The sequence below is a fragment of the Denticeps clupeoides genome, chromosome 3 (genome assembly GCF_900700375.1).
Source record: "Denticeps clupeoides chromosome 3, fDenClu1.1, whole genome shotgun sequence".
NCBI lineage: Eukaryota > Metazoa > Chordata > Actinopteri > Clupeiformes > Denticipitidae > Denticeps > Denticeps clupeoides.
Window position 1 is genome coordinate 14816932 of NC_041709.1, and position 27398 is coordinate 14844329.

Here is a 27398-nt window from a genome sequence, read left to right on the forward strand (position 1 = left end):
CCTCTCCAGCCGCTGCAGTGGACAGAACACGTCTACATGTCCCTTTTACATTTACAGCATTTATCAGAAACATCAGATGCTTTTGTGATGTGAGGAAATGTTTTAATCATAAAAACCATGCGTTTGTTCAGGGGTGTTGTACTATATGTATCAGGTCCCCGAAACACACGTGGTTATTATAATATTATTATTATTATAATATAATAATTATCGTTATGGCTACCGGCTTCTTGGCACTTTAGAAATTTGATATAGTTTTATTTCGTTTTTATAAATGCCTACTCTGGCGAATTTTAAGACATTAGCGATGACGATGCTGGAGGGCTACGGAAGGGGGCGGCAAACAAAACCGGCCGCGTCGCGAGTCCCGCGCCGAACTTTAACCTTTGACGTCACACACAGTGGCGCGCAACGTGGGTTCACCGACGCAGTGAACTTTTAATGTTTTCTCCTCTACCTTCGGTAAGAATGTTATATAACGACCGAGCTGGGGGTAGAGCAGTTTAGAAGTACGCGCTGAGTGTCTGCTGTGGTTGTGTGGATGTGTTGGGTATTTATGTTGGAAGGCAGGTGACGCTCACGACCAGCACCATGGGCAAAACGGCGACGAAGAAGAAGAACTTGGCCGACAAGGTCCGCAAGAGCAAAGCGGCCACACAGATCAAGAACAACCCGTTCGAGGTGAAAATCAACCGGAAAAAGTTCGACATCCTCGGTCGAAAGACGAAGCACGACGTGGGTCTGCCCGGTGTGTCCAGAACCAAAGCCATCAAGAAGGTTCGGTGCTCTCTAACAATCTTCTACTAGAAATTGGTCCAGTTTGAACCCGGTTGTAGAGATCTGTAAAGATCTGCAAGTTTACCATAGTGAAAAGGGAAGTGAATGTCATTGTGATACAGCACATGGTGACACAACGAAATGTGTCCTCTGCTTTTAACCATCACCCTTGACGAGCAGTGGCGCCCGGGGAGCAGTGTGTGGGGACGGTGCTTTACTCAGTGGCACCTTGGTGGATCAGGATTCGAACATGCAACCTTCTGATTAAAGGGCCGCTTCTTTAACCGCTAGGCCACCACAGCCCTATATTGCACCGTGGTGTTATTGGGGTTGTGGGGTGGTGGTAGTTGCCTAGTAACATATTTCAACGAGGTATTATTAGGGTTGTGTGGTAGTTGCCTAGTAACATATTTCAACGAGGTATTATTAGGGTTGTGTGGTAGTTGCCTAGTAACGTATTGCACCGGGGTGTTATTAGGGTGGGGTGATTAGTTGCCTAGTAGCAGCCTGTCGTGTCTCCGTGTCCGCTGGGGTTAGACACAGCACCTGGTCCTGTAGCTTGTGACGGCCTGGACGCCCTACCACATGCACCGTGTGTCTCCGCTGTCCTAGATGTTGCTGTGGATTTTCTGCTTTCTTGCTCAGCACCCGTGCTCTCCGTTATTGATTAGAACTATGCAAAGTGACTGCATGCGAAACACTGTCACTATCAGGGGCTGTAGAACAGGTTTTTTTTGTGGTGGAGGTTTGCAAAAAAAGTAGTTTTTAAAAAAAAGGCAGTAAATTGCTGGTTTTGCAGGATCCATGGTTAAAAACTGAAGCGACTGTCTCATGATGTGGGGTGGTGGCAGTAGCCTAGTGGGTAACACTATGAACCAAAAGACACAGGTTCAAACCCCACTTACAACCACTGTGTCCCTGAGCAAGACATTTAACCCTGAGTTACTTATTGTATATGACTCTGGATAAGGGCATCTGATAAATGCTGTAAATTTAATATTATTACAGTATAGGGTGGTTGTGACCTAGCAGTAACACACATGAACCAGACAACCACAAAGTCACAGGTTAGTACTGTTCCTGAACCCATAACTATCTGCAGGGGTCTGTCCCTGTAACAACTGATTGTACGTCGCTCTGGATAAATAAATGTATTTCCTCACCACATTATGTAAATCATAATTTGGTTCTGTCCATTGAACTTATGGATAGAGATTTGCAAGATGAATATTAGACATTGTATGTGTTTAGTCCAATACATAGCAGGGTGTAGGATGTCAAGTCAGAGGCCAAGGTGGTCCTGCCAGGAGGGCTTTTGTCATCTGTCTGATATCATGTTCAAGTTGAGCTTTATTGTTATTTCGGGTACATACATGTAATATATCTTTTTTTTTTTTTTTTTTTTTTGTGCAGTAATATATCATTTTTTTTGTGGCTTTCCTGATGCAGCATATGTGGTAAATGTCCGTTATGGAGGGAAGAGAGACTCAGATGATCTTCTCAGCTGTCCTCACTATCCGCTGTAGGGTCTTGTGGTCCGATACGGTGCAGTTCCCAAACCAGACAGTGATGCAGCTGGTTAGAATGCTCTCAATAGTCCCTCTATAGAAGGTGGTGTGGAAAGGAGGTGGGAGATGGACTTTCCTCAGCCTCCGCAGGAAGACAATGATGGCTGAGAAAAATCTGGATGATCTTGGATTGTTTTTTTATATTTGTTTTTCTTTGTACTGTATGTGTTAATTAACAAACTAGTTTCTTGTATTTTTATTCACTATTCAGCGTAAGGAGACCCTTCTTAAAGAATTCAGGCAAAAACACAAGTCTAACAAGTTCATAGACCGCAGATTTGGGGAATATGATGCCAAAATTGCACCAGAGGACAAAATCCTGCAGAGATTTGCTTTGGAGAGGCAGGTACGATCTTCACGACTGATTCTGTTTCAGTATTCACATGTGCATAACTGTGCAAGGTTAACAGGAACACTGTTCTGAGAACTGCAGTCCACATTTTAGAACAAATAACAGTTGCATTCCTGTTGTTGACCCTCAGCGTACACATGACAAGAAGGACTTGTATAACTTGAATGAGGATGAGGAGTTGACTCACTATGGCCAGTCTCTGAGTGAAATGGAGAAGCTCAATGACCTAGTGGAAAGTGACAGTGACTCAGAGGAGAAAGGGCTGCTGTCAGGTACATTTTTTTTATTATTGTCTTATAAAAAGCTGAACAGCTTGTTTTTTTGTCTGTATAATTTTTTTTTTCTCATATTTAACCAGCCGAGCTCACTGAGTCACACTTTGGTGGTGGAGGCGGCCTGCTGCGGAAGAAAGGCTCTGGAGAGAAGGAGGAGGGGGATCAGAAGCCCAAATCCCGACAGGAGCTCATTGAGGAGCTTATCCTCAAGACCAAACAGGAAAAGGTGCTTATGCTTTAGGGAGCCTTTAGGGAACCCTTGTTTTGTGTGTCTTTAATGAGAAACTGAAAATGAGGTTGTTTTCTCACGTCTGGTTTTTAGAGAGAGCGTCAGACACTTAAGGAGGAATCCCAGGTACTGACAGAAAAATTGGACCAAGATTGGAAGACCATCCAAGGTTTGCTGGCCCACAAAACACCTAAAGGAGAGCGTAAAGATGAGGGGGAAAAGCCAAAGGTAATGAGATACAGAGCTTATGTGATTTTACAAAGTGCACCAATAGAATAAAACAGGAGATTTTCTTATCCATGAAATTACTGTGGTGGGCGGCCGGGATGAACTCTGGAATCCACGACCTGAGCAGGACTAAGTGCAGTACTCGAGTTGAAATAAAAATAAATTAACCCCCGTCCGTGTGGGTTCTATCCCTTGTGCTATTTTATCAATGAGTACATAGGTCTATTAAGGGCGCTATGATTTCTGCAATGCAGAAAACGCGAACAGACTCACAGAATCCAGCAAATAAAATGGGATCCATTGGGATCTGTTTATGGCTGCTGCAGCCCACTACATGTTTCCTGTTGAGGCAGGATGTTGGCAAACACCAACTCAATGTAAACGCTGGTCACAAAAGCTAAGCATAATAAGTAGTAATAATTAGATGTGTGAATCTTCACTGAATTTCACTATTCGATATCGATGCATTATGACGCAACCCATACGCTTTCTACATTGTCACATGATGTTTTCAAATACAAGAGTTAAGGTCTCGTATTCTATGTGGACTCTTTGATTTACTACAATGACCAGAAAAATGTTGGTATTGTTCTCTTCCAAGATGTTTGCTTGTAACCACTAGTATCAAATATTGATGTTCCACTTGTGTCCCTGCTATTCAGTCGGATGATTATGATGTGATGGTGAGGGAGCTGGGTTTTGAGATGAAGGCTCAGCCATCAGAGAAGCTGAAGAGTGCAGAGGAGATAGCCAGGGAGGAGAAGGAGCGTCTGCAGAAACTTGAGGTACATGTTCTGCCACTGTGCCTTCACCATCAATAAAGACATCAAACCGTGTCTCCGGAATTGCTTTTCACTTGATACTTATGGCTAAGGTCAATTGTCAGAATGTATTTATTTTTATACAAGATCTCTGATAATTTCTCAATAATAAAGCAAATATTGAAGGGTAATGACACAGTGTGTAGGTAAAATGAGACACTGATCATCTCCTGGGTTCTAGTTCCGTGTCTAACATGTCTTTGGATTGGGGATGATGCTGTGCTTTGATGTTTTAGGCAGACAGACTGCGCAGGATGCAGGGTGATATGGTGGATCCATCTAAGAAAAAACAGGTTCATTTCTCAGCAGACGACCTGCATGATGGCTTCATTCTAGACAAAGAGGATCGGAAAATGCTGACATATCAGGTAATGAAGGGCAAAGGCATGGTGAAGGAAGTCTGTCAGTAGGACATGATTCGCTCATTAGGAAGCTTTGGCCTATAGCTATTAAACTGATTAATTTTTTTTTATTGTAATTGATTTCATTTTTCTGAAAAGGATGGAAAATGGAATTTGGATGAAGCAGATGAGAAAGTGAATGAAGAGGAGGAGGAGGAGGAGGAAGAAGAAGAAGAGGAAAAGGAAAAGGAGGAGTTGGTGGAGGAAGATGATGAAGAAGGAGATGATGATGATGATGATGATGATGATCACCACTCTGATCTGGACTCTGATCAGTGTAGTGAGGAGGACGAGGAAAGGGAGGATGAAGAAGATAAAGGGGTTGAAGAAACTGATCACAAAGCCTTGAGCATGTTGAGTGAGGAAGAGAAGAAAGCGCAACAGGAAGCTGCCAAGGTTGAACTCCCATACACATTCAAAGGTAAACCCTTCTCTGAAACCCACTTATCTGCTTCTCCCATACACAAGTTTATCTAATTTTAGAGACCAGATCTCAATTGTTTTTATTATTTGCTATTATTATAAATTATTTTAACATTTTAAAAAGTTGTGTGACTTATTCAGTGTAAGACAATAGTAGAATATGTCCAGTGCCACTGCATAGTATTAGTTGTTAAGACTAAATAATTATTTGCTATCATATTGACCCTTACTAGCAGAAAACTCACTGTTGCTGATTTCCATTTGTAGCTCCAGAGGGCACTAGCGAGCTGAGAGAGATGCTGCGGGAGCATCTTCCTGAGAACCAGTGCCTCATAGTGGAGAGGATGATCAAATGCAACCACCCCAGTCTGGGGGTTGGCAACAAGAAGAAGCTTCAGGTGTGGACCCACAGGTTCTCGTCCTGCAGAGCCAGGCATATATTTTAAACCCACATTTTTATTTCTATCATGATGTGTCTTGTGTCTTGTAGAACTTGTTTGCCTTTCTGTTGGAGTATGTCGGAGAGTTGGCCGTCAGTAGTCCTCCTCAGCTGTCCACCATAAACAAACTCATCCCGTAAGTGTTTTTGTGCATTTGGTGGTCAATCAGCTTTTTGTTTTACTGTGTGCAATGTTTTATCTTGTTATTTATTAACAGTCGTTGTTGCCGTGGCAATATCCAGTTTTTCCGGCTACAGTGAAATGTATGCAAAAAAAAAATGAAAATTGCTGACTGTTTCTCTGTTTGTCTATCTGCCAGGCAGCTGTATGGCCTTTGTCAGCTGTTTCCCGGTGCTGCATGCAAGACCATGCAGACGTTGCTTAGCGACAGTATGCACACCATGGAAGAGACAATAGAGGTCAAAGGGTGGGCTGCCTTCCCCGGCTTAGATATGGTACTTCACTTTCCTCATGGCTTGACGTGTCTTACACAACTTCATTCGATTTAAAGCCCATAAACGTCCACATCACGTCCTGGTTTCACAGCACAGCTGTGTGCTGAATGTGTGTGGTTGTGTAATTACAGCTCATATATCTGAAGATCTCAGGACTGCTGTTCCCCACGTCTGATTTCAAACATCCTGCCACAACACCAGGTTTTCTCTATATCAGCCAGGCCCTCACAAAGGTGTGTATGAACCGTATTTCCATGGTGTGTGGGTTGGGGATTGCACCCAGAGCGATGTTGCCATGACAGAGTGGCAGTCATTGCATTTTCTTGAGTATAATACCAATTTACCATTTGTGTGTGTGTTTGACCTTGTTTCGGGCAGCTCTTGCTATGGCTGCAACAGTTTTAATTAAGGAAACATTTTAATGAACAGTAAATACCAAGCTTCAAATATACATTTCTGTAGAAGTGGTACTTTTTTAAAATTTTATTTTCAGTTCTTTCTCACTGTTAATTGGTCACAGAACCATACAGTGGAGCAAAAAAAGTTAGGATTTTCATCATAGGTACACTTTAACTGTGACAGACCGAGTGTAAAAAAAAAAAATAATAATAATAATAATTCCTGGAAATCACATTGTATGATATATATATATATATATTGTATAATGGTGCAGAGAATTTATCACATACAAATAAGCAAGTATTCTGTCCCTCACAGACCTCTTTAAGAAGCTCTTCTGTCCTTCATTCATTATCTGTATCAATGCCGCCTGTTTGAACTTGTTATCTGTATAAAAGACACCGGTCCACACCCTCAAACAGTCAGACACCGGCCTCCACCATGGCCAAGACCAGAGAACTGTACAGACACACTAGGGACATGGTTCCCAGTCTTGTGCAGGTGTATAATCTACAATAGGCAAGCAACCAGACTGAAAGTGAAGTGATTGTCATTGTGATACACTGCAGCACAGCACACGGTGCACACAAGGGCCACTCCCTTACCTGCTAGGCCACCACTGCCCCATGGGCGCCTGTCATGGCTGGCCACTGCTCTATTGGTGAGAAGAGATCAACTGTTGGAGCATGTATTAGAAAATGGAATCCTCGTGGGGTACAAATGATCTTGAGAACAGTGAGGAAACAGTCCAGAATACATATTATATGTGCAGAATTAATAAGTGTATGTGTGTGTTGCACTGGTCACAATATGATTCACAAGATATTGTGGAGGTTGTAGCTGCACGCTGACTCACCTTCTGACCTCACTAAAGAAAATGCTCGACAGCACCACCTGGTCTACTATATTTCTATACAAAAATATTGATATTTGATGTCCCTGTATCGATACAATATCATCACGTAAAATATTGCAATATATTGCTGTATTAATATTTTCTAACACCCCTAGTGTGTGTGTGTGTGTGTGTGTGTGTGTGTGTGTGTGTGTGTAGATTTATTTCATTCTAGAAGCCTTATTATGAATACACATTTAAATACAAATTTCATGTTCCCCTTTCATGTAAAGAAGTCTGATCTACTGTCTGATTTTTTTTTATTTTTTTTTTGAACGTCTTTAACCGGTTCATCTTTAACTTTGTTTGAAAGGGATCACTCAGCTTGACCTTTTGAGTGTTTATGCTTGCATGGGGTTTCATCATCCTTCTCCTAAGACCACGTCCATTATCTCCCATCGTCTGTCGTGTTGTTGTGCATGAGGGACTTTTCTCCCTGTGGATAGAAGCTGTAATACAAGCGTTCCCTCCCTGCAGTTTCTGTTTGTTAAGGAGCCTGAGCAGTGACTGTATGTCTGTCAGAACACGCCTGCTCTCTGGCACTTAGTTTCCGACCTGCGCAAACACGTCAGCCTTCTCTGTGGGACTCTCGTTGTTGTCATAGCAAAGCGCTACAGCCCCCGGGCCGAGCGAAAAATGAACCGTAATCTTATGTAAGGAGAAGTCAAAACACTGTAATGGCTTTGTAACTATGAGACACTTGTCTCAGGGCCATGGTGTTAATGTGCGGCGTTTAATGATATTCAGAAAAATGACAATTAGGAAAAACCGAGTGTGCTGCCTCAGGTCATCTGAGAAACTTTTGTTTATTTGTTTGCATCAAAACTGAATTGCAAAATCTAGATTTTTTTTTTTTCTGTTTTCCTTCATTTTAAATTTTAGTGTCGGGTGTCCTCTCTGGAAGACGTGACTGCTGGACTGGTGCTGTGCTCCTTGGCTGTGGAGTTTGTCTCTCTCTCTCAGCGCTTCTTCCCCGAAGTCATCAACTTCCTCCTGGGCGTGCTGCACCTCGCCGTTCCTGACCAGAAGTCCCTGGGTGATTCCCTGCACTCTTCCTTCCGCTTAGCTTTATCTGCCAGTCTCTATTCCCCCCAGCATGAGCATGTGTGACCAAAATTCCAGTGTGTCTTGAAGACCTCCACAAAGCTTTCAGGAGAGCGGTATAGAACACCTTAAGGGGGCAGTCAGGTGTGGTGAAGGATGTTCTTTTTGTTTTCCTGAGATGATACTGCTTTATCTTCTGCCTTTTCATTGGGAAATGAAGGCTGAATAATACTTCTGCCCAACCAGCATCCATCTGAGCTCATAGCCAGTCTAATAATGTGATGATAATAATAAAGGCAATTGAAAGGAAGTGGACCGAAAAGTTGTGGGTTCAAATCCTGATATGCCAAGGTGCCAGTGAGGTGCCCGTCCCCACATACTGCTCCCCGGGCACCTTTCATAGCTACCGACTAATCAAACAGGGTGATTGGTTAAATGTCCAGGAAAAGTTTTGTTGTGTCCACCCTATGCTTAGCTTTCTGTGTATGGCAATGACAAAAACAATCACTTTCATTTAAAGGGCTAATCTTCCCTTGCTATGACCTACCTTGGCTCAAATGGCCCTTGTCATTTGTTACAGGATTTAGTAATTGGTTGAAACAAGGATGTTTTCACCTAGACATTTCACAGAGGAATGCATTTAATATAATGCATGTAATATAATGTAGCTTATGCTCTTATACAATCAGTAGTTTCAGGGAGAGTAAATTGGGATTGAATTGGCGGTCATTTGGTCCTTCCCTACCACCAGCATTGGTCTGGTCTGGGTCAGGTCTGGGTTTCCTGTCCCCGTTCACCTCTGGATGCTGCTGACATTGCCGATGAAATAATCCTGGTTTAATATCTGAATTACTGTATCACAGCCTTGCCAATGAAGCAGCATTGTTGTTGTTATTGTACCAGCAGAGCGTTGTATAACTGTCATCATCATATTAACTCACTGTGCTGCTCCGCTGGTGGGACCGCACAGCGAGCTGCGCAGTTTTTAATCAAAGGCTATAAATAACAGGCAGAGCGCGTGCTGCCGCGGCTCTTATTGGCAGCTTGCAGGGTCCGCACCAGAGCTCGGCGCTGCAGTCGCACACCCGGGGGAAATGCTTTCTCGTCTGTGTCACCGCCACATAGCGCCCCTCCCTCCCACGCCCAGCGGGATGCTTAAACTAACACAAAGCGCTGGAATTACTGCTTGGCTCGCAGCGTGGCTTGTTGAGGAGCAAGGAGGAAAACTTTCAAGAGTGGCATCACCTCCCTGGCATCATTACACTGGCTGAAAGATCTCAGGTGTTCCCCCATAAGGTTGTCTGAAGTATGTGTCCTTCTCCTTACTTCATCCCCCTAATTAGTCGGCTGAACGTTTTTACAAAATTCTGGTTCTATTCCATTAATTTAATTCACTTTTAATGTATAATTAATTTATTTTGACATTTTTGTGTAGTCTGTCCAGTACATAATATATTACAGTTGTGTACTATATGTACCAAAGATATAACTGCACTAACATTCAGAAGTTTGGGGTCGTTTGGCATGTCCTCATTTTTAATTGTTCAGAGTTGTATAAATGACTGAGCTGGTTAATGGCTGTTAATAAAGATCCATTACCAGCAACAGTTCCATTGGCTGCTGTGTACACTTTTACAAGTCTGTCACTTCAATGTTCCCTAATTAGTAGTAAAGCCTTTAACAATTCTTTTCGTTGCGACTTTTTTCAGACTAGTTGAGTATCGGGTGAATCAGCAATTGTAGGTTAAATTTACATGGTTGTTTTAGCTTTGTCAGTGACTTGCTTGTTCTTTTTTCCATTATTTTCTGGTGGAACTTTAGTTCTGCAGCTCTGATCTGATATTTTCTTATTTTTTGACTGTCCTGCGCATGTCTCTACATGTTGTGTATTGCAGGTTATTCAGTGGTGCCGCCCTTCAGGCTGGCTGGCAAGTGCAGCGAATTGCTGGTGGTACCAGATGCAGAAGCTTGTAAGAGCTGGAACAGGAAACCTCTACCCTTATCTGCAACGAAGAGCCTCAAACTCAGCACAGAGCTGGAGAGAAATCACCACAGGTGGGTAAAGATCAAATAAAAGTTCAGACTAAAATATAATACCTCACAACTGGAAAAATCCGAAACAGTTCAAACTTCCTTAACCCCAGGAGACCAACAACCAAAAGACTGTTATAGCAGGTCGAGAAGAAGTGTTTACCTCACCGTACCACACCAGTTTACACCGCATGCTCGTCACATCATTCACTGCCACTTCCGGCTGGCCAAGGGCGGCACACAAGGGGTTAAATTCCGTGTTCAGCTTGAAGAGGGCGTTAATGTGTGTCTCTGACATCGGTGCATTGACACACAGGCTTTTCTGTTAATGCCCTAGTTATTTCCCATAATTCTTTTCATGAAAACTTGTTAATGCTATATTGCTGTTCAGGTGAGCCCACCACTTATATTAACTACTATATTTTTCACTCCGGTCCGGTGTCTACTCTGAAACCCATTCTGTAGGCCGATATGTGAGCATTTTACCTTAAAGACTTGTATTTAATGTTTCAATGTTATGACTTTTCAAAATTCATTCTGCATTTTTAAAAATAAGTGGCTGTCAGATGGACACAGGAAGTAACTTTTACCTTCAAACTAATACCTTGTTCTCTTATTTTGACATCCCACAAAAATGACTGGGTTGTCATATTTACAGCTAAGTGGCCACTGAGAAAAGCACCGCCCCCACACATTGCTCCCTGGGTGCCTTTCATGGCTGCCCACTGCTCAATATACTGTGTTTTACAGTGACAATCACTTCACATTCACTTTTACAGTTAGGTTTCTGAGTCAAGGATCCCAATGTTCAAATAAATAAATGAACAAATACAGGTAAATCTTGACTTTAAAGATACCTATATTTCTTTCATGGCCTAGACACATGAGTAACTTGCAATATTTCTGTTTAGATGCCCTTTAGTATGACAAATATTAGCAAACTTGGATGCTGTGCAGTTTAAAGTGCATATATAAATTTGTTTTAAAATACATGGCTTTAAGGAAGGGTGTTGTGGGAGCAGTTTTGGAGATGCTGTGAGTAATATTATGTGGCACCCTCCCAATTACTCAGATTTTACTTCACAGTGTGTCTGGTGTGTAGGCAATACAAACTCAGAGCTGTCGACACTCTTAACGTATTACACAAATAAATGAAAGGTGTTTTAGGAGTAATGGGTTAAATGCAGAGCTGTGCTCAGTGTATCACAATGAAAATCACTTCATTTACATTACATACACTACTCACAATAAGTTTGGGATATTGTTATTTACACGAGTGCTTTTACTATTTGCTCTGAATTTGAATGAAATAAGTAAAAGTTCCCTTTGAAATGACTAATAATGTATAAGAAGAAACACCATTTTCATTAGTTTAATACTTATTACCCCAAAAATGTAGACAATAACTAGGATAGCCCCATATAACACAATGTCAGTAGCGGGTGTTTTCACCATTTTCAACAATGACAGCTTGACAGTGATGTCTCATGCTCCTGACTAGCCTCATGATGTTGTTCTGAGGCAATGTGTTCCACTCTTCCACAAGTACACGCAGTTCTGCCGGGTCACGTGGGGGTGTGGTACGATCATTCAGTCTCTGCTTTAACTTGTCATTGATAGCCATACCATATTAATCACTCCAACTTCGTGAAGTCCAGCTGTGACAATTCTGCCACGATGTGGCGGAGCATTATCATCCATGAACAGAAAGTTGGGGGTGTGCTGGTGGAATTGGGGGATGATGATGGGTTCTATGATGCATCTGAGGTACAATAACCAAACCTGTTTTGCACTGACTGGTGATGCCTGCCCAGACTGTTGCACCTCCTCCACCAAAGTTGACCTCAGCGTATCGCTCACCTCGTCTTCTCCAGCAACGCTGACACGACACTCATCAGTGAACAGGACTGTAGACCACTACTGCGTTGTTCGTCACGTGGTCTTGCGCCCACTGCAAATATTCTCGGCAGTGTCTTTGTGTCAGTGTCACCTGACACGGTCATCTGGAATTCTAGTCAAAGTGGTGGAGTCGGTTGCGAATGGTTTGTCTGGAAACCCTAGTACCCCTCACATCCGTAAAGGGGCCTACAGCTGTGTGGCAGTTGCATAACGATGTCTGAGTGTATAGGTCCTTAGGTACTGGTCATCATTGCGGTCTGTCACTCGTGGGGCTCCACTCCTGGGTCTGTCATTAACTCTGCCAGTAGTTCTGTGTCTTGATACAAGTCTGCTGATGACACTTTGAGGCGAGCAACACCTGACTGCCTGCCACCACCCCGAAGGCGCACCATGGCCTGGTGACGCTGCCTGTCCATTAAGTGACATCGTGTGTTCATGGCTGTTTGAATGATTAACTTGGAATGACTTACTGACAATGCCAGCTTTTTATACCCTCAGAATGTTGAAATTGATGCCACATTGAGAAAGGTTGTCTCTTGGTATTGGCCCCAATATAAGGCACACCTGTACACAATGAGACCATTACATGGAAAGACACACCTCATTTTGTGTTCTCACCCCAATGCAATTGCCTCCCTATCCCAAAATGTCTAAAGTGAAACAAATATTGTATGTATTACATCCACTAAGTCTCTCACAATATCCAAAATTTATTGTGAGTAGTGTATGTAATATGGCTGAAATTAATAATCCACCCACAAGCACAAATAGTGACATGCTCAAACCCTAGCTGTTCAATACTGAGTACAAAATATAGATCTGATTTAGTTGTTATAGGTTATCTGGGGGCTTTTTCCATGTTACTTTAATACTGAATTTGTGTGTTTATGTTTGGGATAATGAAGTGTGCTTTTAAATTAAGAAGAGAATGCATAATCACTGAATATTATTAGCAAAATATTTTGCAGTGTTAGTAGTTTTTTTGCTAATCAATTCTTTTTTTTTTTTTTTTGCTTTTGCTTTTGTGAGTGGTCTGATCCTTCATCCTTCTGTCAGAGCTTCGCCGATCTTCCCCAGATTTCATACGCACCCATTCTCCCATATGGGCTTACCTCATATCACCAGCATGCCATGGCCGCTCCCAGTAACACAAAAGGCCCACACTTGTTATGCAGATTCTTTTGGGGACTTGCAGACAGATGTGGAGTGACAAGTGTGTGTTAAGTGTTTTACTGTGGTGGTAATGATCATGCTACTGCAAGCCTCTCTGGGCAGAGGCCCAATATGTCATGGCCAACCTGTCACTTCAGAAGCTGGGGCAGCGTTGATGAGAGATTTCAGAAACCATTTGGTCACTGATTTGTCGTGATCAATCAAAATAATGCACAAATGCTGGTAATGCTGCTCATTTGGTTTTGTTTCTGAGGAATGGCATCATCAATTTGTGTTTTCAATATATGGTGTATTGCAGTATTCTGACAATTGTGATCTTGGTCAACATATCAGTAATATATAGTATATGATTATATACAATCAAAAGTTTGGACACACCTACTCTGTGGTGGTTATGAAGACTAAAATTGAGCCTTTTTGAAATAATCTTTTTTCAGTCGCCTCTTTACCTTCATGACTGCTGTGTTCAATATTGTCATAATCAAAAGCTGCTTTATGTAGGTGTGTCAACTTTTTACTGGTAGTGTATGTTCATGAATGAATGTTTTCTACAAATAATGTATACTATGTAAACTCTCATATTTATTCTATTTCCATTTCATTTGTTTGCCTCTGATTTCTCAGACTATCCCTCTTGTACACCTGCCTGGACCTTGTGAAGAGATGTACCACACTTTACAAAGATCTCACTTCTTTCAGCCATATTTTTAAGGCAATCAGAGTTCTGCTTTCCAAACACCTTCCGGTAAAAAGCTATGCCTGCCATTTTCAGGTGAGATTTTGACTGCAGTTCGTGGCCTGCACATGTTACCATGGTCACTCCACTTCCAGTGTAATGCAGAATATAAAGAAGACGACTTTTATATAGACGTTTGTGCAACAAACAACAAAAAGTGATATGACCACTTAGGTGAGAAAATGTACTTGTATACATGAATGCAGCAAAAAACTACTAGCAGTCTGTTGTCCAGCTTTGTCATCCTTTCTCTCAACCATTTGTTTCTGATGCCATGTTTTCTACCTTTTTTAATTTGTGAGTCTTTTGCTTTTAGCCAGTTTAAATTTGATTGCGACTGGGTTTCCATTTTCACTTTATCTTGAGCTATAAAAAGAGGAAGGCTTTTGTCATGACAGGCCCCATTGTTTTAATGTTGTTTTTAAGATGCACAGACAGTGACAGAAGTCTTCATGACAGATGAAGCAAATTCACACTCTGTCTTTTAGGACCTTCACAGGGAGATTTTGGAGGCCATTCCAGAATCACCAGTCCCTCACCCTCCACTGGTATTTGATAAGAAGAAGCCAATTCCACTAAAATTGTTAACACCCAAAATTGTGGAAATGTAAGTCATTTTTACATTTGACTGGCCCTTAAAATATTAGCAGGGAAGATGATGCTTGAACAAGACTGATTGCATCCTAAATTTCCTCCTGCAGTCTGGACTATGGTAAGAAGCGAGGGAACACGAAGGAGCAGCGGGAGAAGGAGCGACTCCAGCACAAATACAAGAGGGAGTTTAAGGGGGCCCTGAGGGAGATTCGTAAGGACTCCCGCTTCCTTGCCCAGGAGAAGCTCTCTGATATACTCAGGAGGTCAGTCACTAATTCAGTGGTGTCCCTTAATACTAATGTGTTGAAAGTTCAACTTCACTCACTAAATCTTTTGCTTTTAATGTCATACATGTAAGTGTCTCCAACATACTAATATTACCAGTTAGGAAACAAAATCATAATACTATTGATTCAGCAATGCTCAATACATTGCAGGATTGTTGCCTGTTATATAATCATGATGCTTTTTTTATCCAACCCCAATTCAACAAATAAAAATATTTCCCATAAAAACCATCTTCATTGATTTATGTTCTATCAGGGATGCGGACAGAAAGAGGAAGGTAAAGGAGCTCTATGGAAGTCTGTCAACACAAGAAGGAGAGTGGAAGGCTCTGAAGATGAAGAAGAAGAAAAGGTGATCGTGAAAGTCAGAGCCTATAAACACACAGACTCAACATCAGCATCCAAGAACCTAGCGTCAAAGCCTAGCACCCAGTCAAAACTCCAATCATTCACATGAAGACTTTCACTAGACTTTATCTATATAAACTAGACTTTATCTATATATTGTGTGTGTTTTTTTTGTTTTTTCTTCTTCAAAAAAAAATGTGAGTCTTTTAGGGCCACTGCATGTTTTAATGGATTATTCTGTACAATACAATAGACAATTTGTCTCCCTTTACTGCGTTTTATTTTTATTTCCAATCATTCATTCCATTTATGCCCAATCATTCAAAACTCATTAGGAAAATGGTTTATGTATAGTTAAGAACAGTTGCATAAGTTGAATGATTCAGTGTGTAGTGACCAACAATATCTCTACTCAAATTCAAAACTAGTTGTGCATACTCTAGTTAGTTTAGACATGGCTGAGAATAAATAAGCTGCCAAGTCAGGCTGCATTCAAGTCAAGCTTTATTGAGAAATACTTTGTAACATGGTTAAAACCACAGTAAAATGATTTGTTGCACAGAACCCGATTCTGAGGGGAGGGTGTGTCAGTTACCCAGAGGGCTGAATTAACCATAGCGTAGCAGGATACTGGTGCTGTGCAGTGTTTGGGATCCTTGGGTGGGCGTCAGCAGGTCACCGGTGTCCTCATGTGGTGATGTCATCTTGATTCCTGGATGGCTGTATGAGTCTCTAAGCTTCAGGACACTTAGGTAGTTCTCTCTTCTATGACTGCTCCTGTGGACAAATTACAGGCATCAACTTCACATTTCTTCATTTTCTAGATTTATTGATCTTTTTGGCTGTTCTTTCCTAACACTAATGACTTCAGATATTCCTCTATTGGCAAATGTAAAATGATCAATTACAGCAAAATTATTACTTGTAGCTCACCTGCAAGACCATCCGCAGAGATGCCCAGTCGCTTCTCCTCGCCTTCCAGAAGTTTCCTGTAGGTGGCAATCTCTGCATCTAACCTGAGCTTGATGTTTAGCAGCTCCTGGTAGTCCTGCAGATACTTGCTCATCTCCATTTTGGTCTCACACAGCTGGCTCTCCAGCTGAGCGATGATGGCTTCCAGACTGCCAACTTTGTCTAGATGAGCTGCCTCCATGTCCTCCAGCTGCTGTTCCAGGGCGGAATTGCGGGCCCTTATGCCATCAATCTGGTTCTGCAGGTCGCTCACCTGGTTGTGGAAGGTGGTGATCTCCTCCTTCATGGTCTTCATATGCTCTTCGTTTTTGCCTGCATGATCCTTCAGCGTATCAAATTTGGTCTTGTACCACTTCTCGGCCTCCTGGACATTGCGGGCGGCCACAGCCTCTATCTCGGCCCGCATGTTGCGCAGATAGGCAGCCAAGTCGGGCCGGTCAGAGTCAAGTTCAACAGTCACCTTGGACTCCTCAATCTGCTTCATGAGGTCGGCCACCTCGTCGTCATGCAGCTTCTTCAGGAATTCTATCTCAGCCACCAGCTGCTCCACACGCTTCTCCAGATCTGCCTTCTGCAGTGTGGCGTTGTCCACATCCTGCCGGAACTCCCTCAGAATGATCTCAGCCTCCTCTGGAGATAGACAGTATTAGGATTAGTGTGACTTTTTTTTAAATCCAGGCCTTAATTTCTACTGGACTTCACTAGCATGGACTAATGCAATATGATCGCTGGATGTAGAATGCTAACCAAGATCGTATCATTATACAAATCATTTGATTTGCAGAACTTTGAATGCAACGTTTATAGTTGGACTAACCTCTCAGGGCCAGCTCTTCCTCCAGCTTCAGCCTCCAGACCTCCACCTCCTCTTCGATGTAACCCCGTTCAATGTCAGCCGCACCCTTCTCAGCGGTCAGGGCCTCGATCAGATCCCGCATGTCTCTGAATTTGTCTTCGTATTCTTCCGCGAGCCCCCCAGGACCACCCTTATACCGGCCCTGCAGAGTAGCCAGCTCGGCCTGGAGCATGGCATTCCTCTGCTCCAGCGCCTGGACCTTCTCGATGTAGCCAGCGAAGCGAACATTCAGCTCCTGCATCTCCTCTTTTTCGTTGGCGTGGTGCTTGTGGATCTCGGTGGCCACCTCCACAGCCGTTCCCTGGTATCCGGCGCGTCCGCGGTTATGTGAAGAGTCCCGCAATCGGGATGGGGATGGGCTCTGAACCCTCATCCTGCTGGACCCACTCACTGACAGGGTCTTCTGGGAGTATGAGGTGCCTCTCATGTTTGTTCCTCTGGGATTCGTGCAGGTCTGAGTGTTTTCCCTTGAAGATAGTTCCACCACAGAGGAAGGCTTCTTTCTCGTTCCCCTCGGCCTTGCTAATGGTCAACTGGTTTCTGGCATCTGGGCTTTTATGCTGCCTGCAGAGAATGTCACATGCCACCATGAAACTCTCGCAGGGTTTTGACAAGTTTTAAATCTGGAACATGACACCACATCCAAAGGCCTGCGCGCTGCACACCTCATTAGCTAACGCTGCATTGCTATTAGCAAGGAGCATGAAGCCCCCTTTGCACTTTGCACCCTGCTGCCATATTGCTGTGTGAGTGTGTATGTCTGCTATTTTACACTCCCCTCTCACTCAGTGGGTTGAGGGCATCTGCCTTCCAGTGGGAACACTGACGTAATGCACAACCGTCCTCCACACTGCAGCACAGACCTGCTCACGTATGAATCCGAATGTCGAACACATTCTTCTGATGAAGAAGCCTTTACCGAGAGAGTGAGTGTGTTTCTGGGAGTCCAGCGTGGTTTGGAGGTCTGGGTTTTACCTGTTTTTGGCCAATGTAATTCCTTCACATGTGACGCTGCTGTGGACAAGATGCTGTCCTGATGTCTCCATGCATTTTCAAGGCTGAGAGAGACATTCAACAACAGGGCGGAGGTAAATAAAATCCTAAATTAGGCACAAAATTTAATCGCTTAAGTATTGTTCACATCCAGCTGACAGATTTATTATATTTTATCAGAAACCATGAATGCAACATGCACACACACATTTATGCCATAAACATGCAAAACAAGAAGTTAAAATTTTCTGGAATGTCTCAAACCTATTTCAACTTTAACGATAATTCTGTACAGTAAGTGAAACCTCATAAATTGTCTAGTGGACTGTCAGGGATAGGATATCAGCTGATTGTCAACAATATGTCAACATTTATGAACGTGGGGGGGGGCCATCAAAATGAAGTGTGACCAAGATTTGTTTTACTGTTATTTAATTGAGCACAACATTATTGCCGAGGCCTGCTGACCAATAAGGCAAATAAACAGGCTCCTGGAGCTGAGGATGGCAGGAGTGTGTGGAACCTCGCGAAAAGGTGTTTAATGAGCAGATACTGCTCCGATTTTCTCGAATCATTCGTCCGGACCTCCAGAACGTGCAGAAAGAGAGTTGAACACTCCCTTTAACCAACAGCGACACTCAGTAATGACTAATGGAGTTTAATAATTTCATTATTTAATGCAAGGATTTGAGTTGTTCCTCTTTGATCTGCCTATCCACCTTTCTTAGATCAGTGATACAAATAGTTCCAGGTGTTTTTGTGTTTCCTAGCTGGGATTGCTGGGATAAGATCCAAAATTAGATATATGGGTTTAGATAACATATGGACTGAATACTTTCAGTAATTAAGCAAAATGTTTTGTTTAAAATAAATTAAAATCAATGGAACTTAAGTCGTAATGTTGATTCAGATGGTGTTATGGAGGAATAAATAATAGACTTCATCCATTCCCATTTCATTTAATATTCCAAAAAAAGCTTTTTATTTGTGAAAAATAAAAAATCTTGGCCCTGGGGACTGCTGTGTAGCTTCTGCCCCTTTTCTCTGAGCTCTACTTCTCTCCCTGTGGATTTTATTAAGGTTCGATGACACCTTCATTTCTTGTATTTGTGTTTCATGTATTGTTGTTTCCAGTCTTATACTCGTTGAATATTATACCATTGTAAAGAATTAATCATTGTGCATTCAGACATTCATCACTTAAGAGGTGAAAACAATCATTAATGATAACCAGACATTATATATTTCATATTTATTAAACATTTAGCAATAGTTATTAAATCTTTTCACAGTAAATGTACTTCAACAGTTCCATGCTAGTTATTTCTGACAGACTTGTTCACAATGAAAACATACAAAAGAGCTTAATAATACATTTAACACAAAAATAAAGTATATTTCATTTGAATCTGTACCATAGATTGATTATAGACACTTAGGTGTTTTCTGTCGGTAGTAACTATGTATTCACCTTTTTTATGTATATATCCAGCCTGGACACCATTATTTGTTCTAGTCTGTTCCGTCACTGCAAACGAACCAAACTAAAGGCAGCACAGATGACACATGCTAACGTCGTAACACACAGGCATCATTGTACACGTTAGATCTCAAAGCCACAAAGCCCACTGAACGAAGACACTTCTCTGACCAGGTGACCCATCTTAGTGGGAGGGAGTCACTGCAGATGGCAGCTGGGTCAGCGGAGCACTCACAGACCCTAACCAGGACGAACGGTTAGCCTTGGACGTACACACACATGCACAAATATGTCCAGAGAAGGTTCACTCACACCCAAATGCACACAGACTCCATAGAGAACCACGACGAGGCACAATGCGACTTGGCAGAGCAACAAGGAATGTTCAGGTCATGTGTTCTTCTCCCAGTGGAACGTTACTCAGAGTCCTCCTGAAAGGCCCGCAAAGTACAATGTTAGAAAAGTCCAACTGATTATGCTTTAGCTACAAGACTCCTTATATATTGCCCCCTCCCTCCATACTTTATGCCATTTTGTAATCTCAAGCTGGTGTTCATGCTTTAAGTATATTTAATATTCTAAAGTAGTTCTAAATCAGTTCTAACTGGAAATTAAAAGTATATTCAGTCTATGTCTTTTGACTAATCTGATTTCATACTGGTATACACCTTAAATGTGCTTGTGTTTAAAATAACACCACACAGCATATAAAACTGTAACGTGTCCATTTTACATACCAAAATTATATATAGGCATCAAAACTATGAATGAACACACGTACTTAACAAAAAGTGGAGACCTGGCCTCCACAGTCACCGGACCTGAACCCAATCGATGTGAGCTGGACTGCAGAGTGAAGGCAAAGGGGCCAACAAGTGCTAAACACCCTCAAGACTGTTGGAAAAGCATTTCAGGTGAAGACCTCTTGAAGCTCATCGAGAGAATGCCAAGAGTGTGCAAAGCAATAATCAGAGCAAAGAAGAAACTAGAATATAAAACATGTTTTCAGTTATTTCACCTTTTTTGTTAAGTACATAATTCCACATGTGTTCATTCATAGTTTTGATAACTTCAGTGAGATTCTACCAATGTAAATGGTCATGAAAATAAAGAAAACACATTGAATGAGAAGGTGTGTCCAAACTTTTGGCCTGTACTGTATGTATGTATGTATGTGTGTGTGTATCATGGTCACTACATTTATTTAATATGGCCTGATAAATGTACACTATGCTTTGTTGAGGGATCTTATGTAGATATTAAATACCAGTTTATTTTCCCACTAGAAGCTCAGAGCACATTAAACGCCGAAGCCTACAGTGATATTTTACCTCAGTGCCGTCATCATAGCAGTTGTCTGCTTCCAGCTGTGACTCTGCTGCCATCTCCACCGGCAATTCCTTCACTTCTTCATCCTGTTTAAAATACAAGCATTTCCATTCGCTGTAAATTAAAGTTAAGGGTGAAGGGGCCGCTGCTATTGAGAGCCTTTTTTCTACTGACACCCACGCCAAGCCACACAAATAAAATGCCAGATCAGAATCTGCCCCCTGGGCGCTCACATCACTTTGTTCTGGTTTTCATGATCTACTCCCTCCTTTCTTCATGATGGACAGGGACTGCTCCGGTGAGGGCTATTTGCATTTCTTTAGCTGGGTCCGACTCACGTTTGAGTGACAGACAATGGGACGTGGAGAGGAGCAGAGGGGGGAATTAACACCTCCTCTCTCATAACACACTTTGAAGGAAGAAGGGCTGATTCTTCACTCAGCTTGATGCAATAGTCCTAAAATCTCAAACCGATTGGTGAATCTAGACCAAAATATGGTCAACCTAAGGGCAAAATGCATGCGTATGTGTCATACTGATAAAATGGGACTCCTCTTAATTATTTTCTGAGCCAAGTGCTCCAGCAGTGTGTGATGAGTGGCCAGGACATAGACTGTGAAGATTAGGCCCTGATTACCGCCTGATATTGGGATGACCTTCTCTAATAAGACCCAGCCAGGTGTGTGTGTGTGTGTGTGTGTGTGTTACATTTGTCACCAGAATACAGATGAAGGAATTCACAGGTAATTCTGCAAAATGCTATTTAAATGCACGCACCCATCTGCTGTGTGTTTTCTGGAGTTGTCTGAAGCCTTTTTGATTCTTAGGCATGTGTACGCTGCGTGTGTATGTGTGTGTGGGCGCCATCAGACAGGAGCCGAGTGCGGTCGCTGCTAAACACACCTCTTTCTCCCGCCTCTCCATTTAACACCGCCCACTGCTTCCCCATCTGTTCACACTTGGGAGTCGGAGTGGCTATCCTGCAATCCACCGCGGCGACACGGCTGCACTTTTCTCTTGCCTCATGCTCCCCTTCCTCCTCCCACCTCATCGTGCCAGATTAAAAAAATCTGTCTAGACAGTGGTGTTTTCCCCTCATCTTAACGAAGTTCAGTGTTTTAGGGCCTCTTTTTGCGGCTAGAATTATAATGCCGCCTTCATGCCCTTCAGGAGAGTCATTTTGTGGGACATAATCAGATTTTCTCTTCTCGCCACTCCATGTCCCAGGGGGGGGTGACTCTTATGTGTTTATTTACAGTTGCCTCGTAACCCTGCAATATAGGCCCACTGCCTTTTAAATTACAGCACCGCGAGCCCGGACTCCCAAGGTGAGCCTGGTCCTTACAAGGCCCTAAGCCCACTGAACATGGCGTCAGCACCGCTCCCCTCCTCAACACCACCTGACAGCCTCATCCCTCAATCCATCTGTTTAATAGATGGGCCTTGTGCAGATGGACGTATGAAAGGAAGGATTGATCACACCGCTGCCCTCGCCTGCTGCTGGGGGAGAGAGAGACTGGAGAAGATGAGGTTTTGATGTTTTTTTTTTTTTAAATGGGATCAATATCAGCAGCCACATAATGACTGGATCTCGCTGCTCCACAGACATCATCTCCCTGTCTCCGAGCGAGGGGAAAAAGGGACAATGCACTGACCAAATAAATATGTCACAGAGGTTCGAGAGGAGCCAGCCTACGGCAGGGCACGTACACAATGTTAGAAAATCTGAACACAGGGAGATCATTCAAACTCTGCACACATAAAGATGGAGCCGGGATTCCAACTCAACTGTTCCAACTGTTACGTCCCTGGACGTATGCTTCTACATGTTCTGTGTGGCTGGCTGGGTTTTTGTGTCCCTGTCGCTTTTAGGTTGACTTCGTGGGAGCAGTTGAAGCCTTCCAGCTCCACCTACCATCTGCCTATTGGTCACCTCCACCTATATAAAGAGACTGTGTTCGGGAGGTCCCCAGGGTCTATGGAGATCTGCAAGGAGCTCCATTGGGGCTCTCATTTGTGTTTCTTGTTGCTTTGTGTGATAGACCCCTTTGTTGTTAGCCTGTTAGCTTCATGCGCCCTTTTTGTTAACTTTTGTGCATGTTTGAGTTATCCCCGCTGGACCGTCCCTTCCTTTAGGCTGTTTTATTGTACCTGTTAGCTCACTGCAAATAAGAGCACTGTTTGTATGCTTTGTTTGGTTGTGTGTGTAACAGTGGACGTCCTCCTCACCACACCCTTGTCGCGTTTCTTAGACCCCTAGACCTAGGAACGTGACGCAACCATCGCCACCATGTCACTGCGTGGCCCTGCAGCAAACCAGACTCTAGCAACTAAAAACTTGAGCGGCTTTATACGGGTGCCTTTTTGTTGGTGTCATTGACAATTAACATTTACAGAATAATGACTTGGTTACCCAAGAGCTGCTAAGTTCACTAGCTTCTCAAAATGAAAGGTTAACAAACCAAATGCCTTTATGCAATGTGTCCAATTTATACTAAAATGCCAAACAAAGCTGCTAAATGTCACAAATAATTTTGATTTGATAAGGTGTTTATGTAAAGACACAGAGAGGCACTACACTCCGGATTAATCAGACTCATCAGGTAGGATTAAATTCATTTGACTGGAACAAGCCCATTTCAACAGGCTGTGTCATTGCTTTGAGAAGGATTGGAGATCAATAGTCATTTTTTAAGGACTTCAGAGATGCTACATCTGAATATGGCACCAGTTGTATTTAGTAAGACTATAAACTGATAATCACAGTACTTCATGTAATGATCAATTATATCAACTGACTCACCCGTTAATTATACAAGAACATCAACATGCGGGCAAATCGGTGACAGTATGAATCTAGTGTGATTACTCATGTTTTAACTTGAGCGAATCTGACTGACAAAAATGAGAGTAAAAAGACGGGTTTCCGCCGCTCTGCCGTAGAAACGCAGAGCGTTCCCAATAGTTCCCAGTGAATCATTGTCTGCTCACAGCAGGTCGTAGGTAAACCCACGAGGGTAAACTTCCAGCACCTAAAGCTGGTATTATTGGGGCAGTGGTGGCTTATCGGTTAAGGAACCGGCCCCATAATCAGAATTGGAAGGTTTTGGATTTGAATTCCTGAACCTCCAAGGTGGCACTGAGGTGCCACTAAACAAAGCACTGCTCACTGCTCACTCAGGGTGCTGTGCTGCAGTGTTTCACAATGACAATCACTTCACTTCACTAGTCTGACAAAATTAACTGTAATGTAATCTGATGAATCTGTAATCTGATTACATTAATTAATGTAATCTGAAAATGTGGAGGGTGATTTACATGTAGATGTAAATCACCCAATACTTTTAAATACTTTTACATGCAAGTATTTGCTACCTGGACTGCTTTGCACTGTTGCCTTAGAAAGATTCTGACCATCAATGCCATAACACAGTGATATTGACCACAATACAGTAACAGAAATTCACTATGCACACCACAAAAAATAATATCAGTCAAATGAAAAAGAGAGGGAAGGAAGGAAATGGGTTAACGCAAAATACGACGACAGTGACAGACAAACGGCGTCGTCACTCACTTGTTTTGGTGCGTCCTTCTTCACCAATCCAGTGGCAGCCACAATATTCCCAGCACCCTCGACAGTTTTCTGCGCAACAGTTGTGACACCCGTGACCATGGCTCCGCTCACCTGGGAAACCCCAGAAACCGTTTTCTCTGCCACTGTGAAGGGAAACCGCAGAGGTGTAGCTTGCTTTACATTATCCTTACGCTGTGGTCTGGATACTGTTTATTACGGGCCTAGTTGAGGTGTTACGTGATACGTTACATCTTCTTCACAGAAAACGAGCAAACGTCAAGGAATCTCAGATTTAAATTATAATATAGCACCATTTCCATATTACTTACTTTTGGTGAACACTAAAATTGCTAAATTAGCAATAAAAAAGGGGTGTGACACCCTGATATTCAATTCAAGAGCTGCCAATACAACAATATACCCAGTATCCAGTGAGATGCTGTTCTTCCGCCCCCCATCTGTCTGGAATATAAACTTACTACTCTTTCTTTCATTCTTTTTTTTTTTTTTACAATATATTGGCCTAACTTGTAGTTTTGTATGCACGATAATTTAACACTGGATGCAATGGAACATAAAAGTGAAACACTGATCCCTCGCTGAATGTGATCTTCCTGTTAGCCGTAATCAGGCTAATGCTGCGTTTGTTAAGGGGGGATTACAGATCATCTTAATTGAATTGCTGGAGGTTGACTGACGGATGGATGCGGCCCGGTGCGAGGCGGAGGCATGGTCAAGTCATTGTGCTGCTGCTGCTGCTGGGGATGGCAAACACACAGAACTTAAAAAGAAGCACCATGGCTCTTAAGAACAGATGTGGTACGAGGATGTGATCTTCAGCCAATATGGTTTGCAAACTTTGATTCTAAAAATCGGACAAAGGGTTCACAAAAATCTAATGTTCTGTAGGGAAAGTAAACTAAAGTAAAAACGAGAACACCAATCAGGGTGCAGCGACTATGACGGACTTTTGACGAGCGTGCCGTGGAACCGGGTTCCTTAGTGTCCGGTGCTGAGACGGCGTCTCCGAGGCCTTAATGCCTCCTGACTGGACTATTCTCCCGAGGCCTGTTGCCTCGTCTCCGTCCTGTGGTTGGTTCGGCGTGGCCCCTTCCCTTCTCCTGGCAGAATGTCTAACGTGGATGCCGAAGATGCCCATGTTGCTAAAAGAGTGGGAGACATGCAGCACGGTACCTGACGTCACTCCATCCTTTGTTTTGGTGCCTGCGGAGAGCAGGGGGGGGGGAAATAGCAAAAATTAGACCACATTTTTATTTAGAAGATGTCACCAGATAAAAAAAAAAACCTTGTTCTGGTAGGAAAGCATGCGAGAAGTAAGGACTGGCGTGTCCCTGGCTGCTCTGGAGAGGTGTGGGCACCCACCGACATACAGGACCCCGTCCTTGGTCATCTCGGCCGCCCCCGTCACCCCCTGCTTCGTCTTCTCCGCCGCCGCGACGACCCCGTCCTTGGCTTTCGACAGTCCCTTCATCAGCACGTCCATGATGGCAGCGGCCGCTGGGGAGGCAGCATCGGCGCCATCAGAAGCGAACTTCGGAACCACCACCTGTTCGCGTCCGGCGCCCCGCCTCGAACCCCGAGCCGTCGACGCGCATCGATAAGGGGTCGGGCCGACCGGACGCTTCAGACATGATTACAACTTCCCAACTGCGGCTGTTTAACATCTCATGCAAACGTTCTGGCAGACAATGTCATCGTTTTATAAAAGCCCGTTTTTTTTTTTTTACTATGGAGGGTTGGTTCGTGAATCTTCTAACCTGTGGATTTTGGTGACCCACCTGTTCGTTGGCCGGCGTCCCTTATTTCAGAATATTTTCAGAGTCTGTCGACGATTTAAAACCGATTATTCCCGATCCGATCCCCCCGGAGCGTCGCTTGCAGCGCTGGAGCGGGCGTGCGAGCGTGCGAGCGTGCGAGCGTCCCCGACACTGCTCGGGTGCTGATGCGAGAGGAAGCTCCACCTGGACCAAGGAGGATGTGTGTGTGTGTGTGTGTGTGTGTTTATCTCTCTATGTCCTTTACGCGCCCTCGCCACGGCTGGATAGGAGGAGTTATGAAGATCTGGAGAAGCTCGTCTGCTGGCCACTCGCGCACAGCCACGGATGACCAACAGGGTGACGTTGATGGCCCCAGATCATCCAGTTTCATCTAGTTCTCTCTCGACACCAGGGCTCGGACACTTGTGGAATAACGAGCAGATGGAGGAGCAAAAACAAGTGCTCGTGATTTCATATTTAGATTCTCTTAGTGCCATGCAACCATCACATTCATTATGATGTTAATGCTATTGTTTCCCAATCTCTGCAAAGCATGGGGTTTCTCATAGACAACATTAGCATAGCATACATTTGAATTAAGTGTGTGTGTGTGCATATATGTATATTTACATGTTTGTTTTGTAATTAAGACACAAAAACAGTACAATTCAATTATGAAGGTAAAACGTGCCAGATATGTGTAATTTCACAATATGTTTGAGCAAAGATGTTACAGAAAGCCTGAGATGATTTATCATTCGGCATGTTACATCACTGATGTATTTGTGGTTTTGGGTGCTTGATCGTGTATGGGATGTCAAGTGCTTATTTCCATGCACAAATGGCATTCTGTGCCACAAAATGAATTATATATAATAATGGAATCAAATTTCTCTTTGTTGCATTTTATCCACAGAAGGATAAACCTCTGTCCATGAAATGCATACATTTTGTCACTGACAAAATGACATTTTGACAATCAAACAATTTTCTGTCCTTCATGCAGCACAGCCTTTTGTCCAAAATATTGTGGGCACT

General features: G+C 43.1%; 3 protein-coding genes across 4 annotated transcripts; 1 reads left to right on the top strand and 2 right to left on the bottom strand.

The window, feature by feature from the left end:
- The first annotated feature begins 384 nt into the window (after positions 1–384).
- On the top strand, positions 385–15646 carry nop14 (NOP14 nucleolar protein homolog (yeast)). Of its 2 annotated transcripts, XM_028974217.1 has the most exons (19): positions 385–462; positions 567–777; positions 2557–2691; positions 2828–2969; positions 3056–3198; positions 3295–3429; positions 4092–4214; positions 4487–4618; positions 4751–5072; positions 5342–5472; positions 5565–5650; positions 5834–5969; positions 6101–6202; positions 8146–8299; positions 10203–10362; positions 14035–14182; positions 14635–14753; positions 14848–15003; positions 15284–15646. In XM_028974217.1, exons 2-19 carry the CDS (start codon positions 592–594, stop codon positions 15381–15383), a joined length of 2610 nt encoding a protein of 869 aa, XP_028830050.1. In that variant the 5' UTR covers positions 385–462; positions 567–591; the 3' UTR covers positions 15384–15646. The 2 variants fall into 2 exon arrangements, with proteins under 2 accessions (XP_028830050.1, XP_028830049.1); XM_028974216.1 differs by having other exon boundaries at positions 397–777.
- Positions 15647–15862: 216 nt separating this feature from the next.
- On the bottom strand, positions 15863–17742 carry LOC114786770 (vimentin). The gene is made up of 3 exons (XM_028974218.1): positions 17165–17742; positions 16309–16977; positions 15863–16152 (listed from the first exon to the last, which is right to left on the bottom strand). The coding sequence occupies exons 1-3, from the start codon at positions 17628–17630 to the stop codon at positions 16124–16126; spliced, it is 1164 nt and encodes a 387-aa protein (XP_028830051.1). The 5' UTR covers positions 17631–17742; the 3' UTR covers positions 15863–16123.
- Positions 17743–19431: 1689 nt separating this feature from the next.
- On the bottom strand, positions 19432–26715 carry LOC114786771 (alpha-synuclein-like). Its single transcript, XM_028974219.1, has 6 exons — positions 26382–26715; positions 25966–26100; positions 25777–25806; positions 24583–24725; positions 21008–21091; positions 19432–20107 (listed from the first exon to the last, which is right to left on the bottom strand). Exons 2-6 carry the CDS (start codon positions 26084–26086, stop codon positions 20093–20095), a joined length of 393 nt encoding a protein of 130 aa, XP_028830052.1. The 5' UTR covers positions 26087–26100; positions 26382–26715; the 3' UTR covers positions 19432–20092.
- Positions 26716–27398: the final 683 nt, after the last annotated feature.

Bases quoted from the DNA above. Each gene is read 5' to 3' on its own strand.
- nop14 (XM_028974217.1), top strand. From the start codon at position 592: ATGGGCAAAACGGCGACGAAGAAGAAGAACTTGGCCGACAAGGTCCGC. The intron at 5,970-6,100 runs GTACTTCACTTT...GTGTAATTACAG, and splicing joins CCTTCCCCGGCTTAGATATG to CTCATATATCTGAAGATCTC. The intron at 14,183-14,634 runs GTGAGATTTTGA...TCTGTCTTTTAG, and splicing joins GCTATGCCTGCCATTTTCAG to GACCTTCACAGGGAGATTTT.
- LOC114786770 (XM_028974218.1), bottom strand. From the start codon at position 17,630: ATGAGAGGCACCTCATACTCCCAGAAGACCCTGTCAGTGAGTGGGTCC. The intron at 16,978-17,164 runs GTTAGTCCAACT...GTCTATCTCCAG, and splicing joins GGAAGAGCTGGCCCTGAGAG to AGGAGGCTGAGATCATTCTG. The intron at 16,153-16,308 runs GTGAGCTACAAG...ATTTGTCCACAG, and splicing joins CTCTGCGGATGGTCTTGCAG to GAGCAGTCATAGAAGAGAGA.
- LOC114786771 (XM_028974219.1), bottom strand. From the start codon at position 26,086: ATGGACGTGCTGATGAAGGGACTGTCGAAAGCCAAGGACGGGGTCGTC. The intron at 25,807-25,965 runs GTGGGTGCCCAC...TGCTCTCCGCAG, and splicing joins GGACGGGGTCCTGTATGTCG to GCACCAAAACAAAGGATGGA. The intron at 24,726-25,776 runs GTACCGTGCTGC...TTCCCTTCACAG, and splicing joins AAAGGATGGAGTGACGTCAG to TGGCAGAGAAAACGGTTTCT.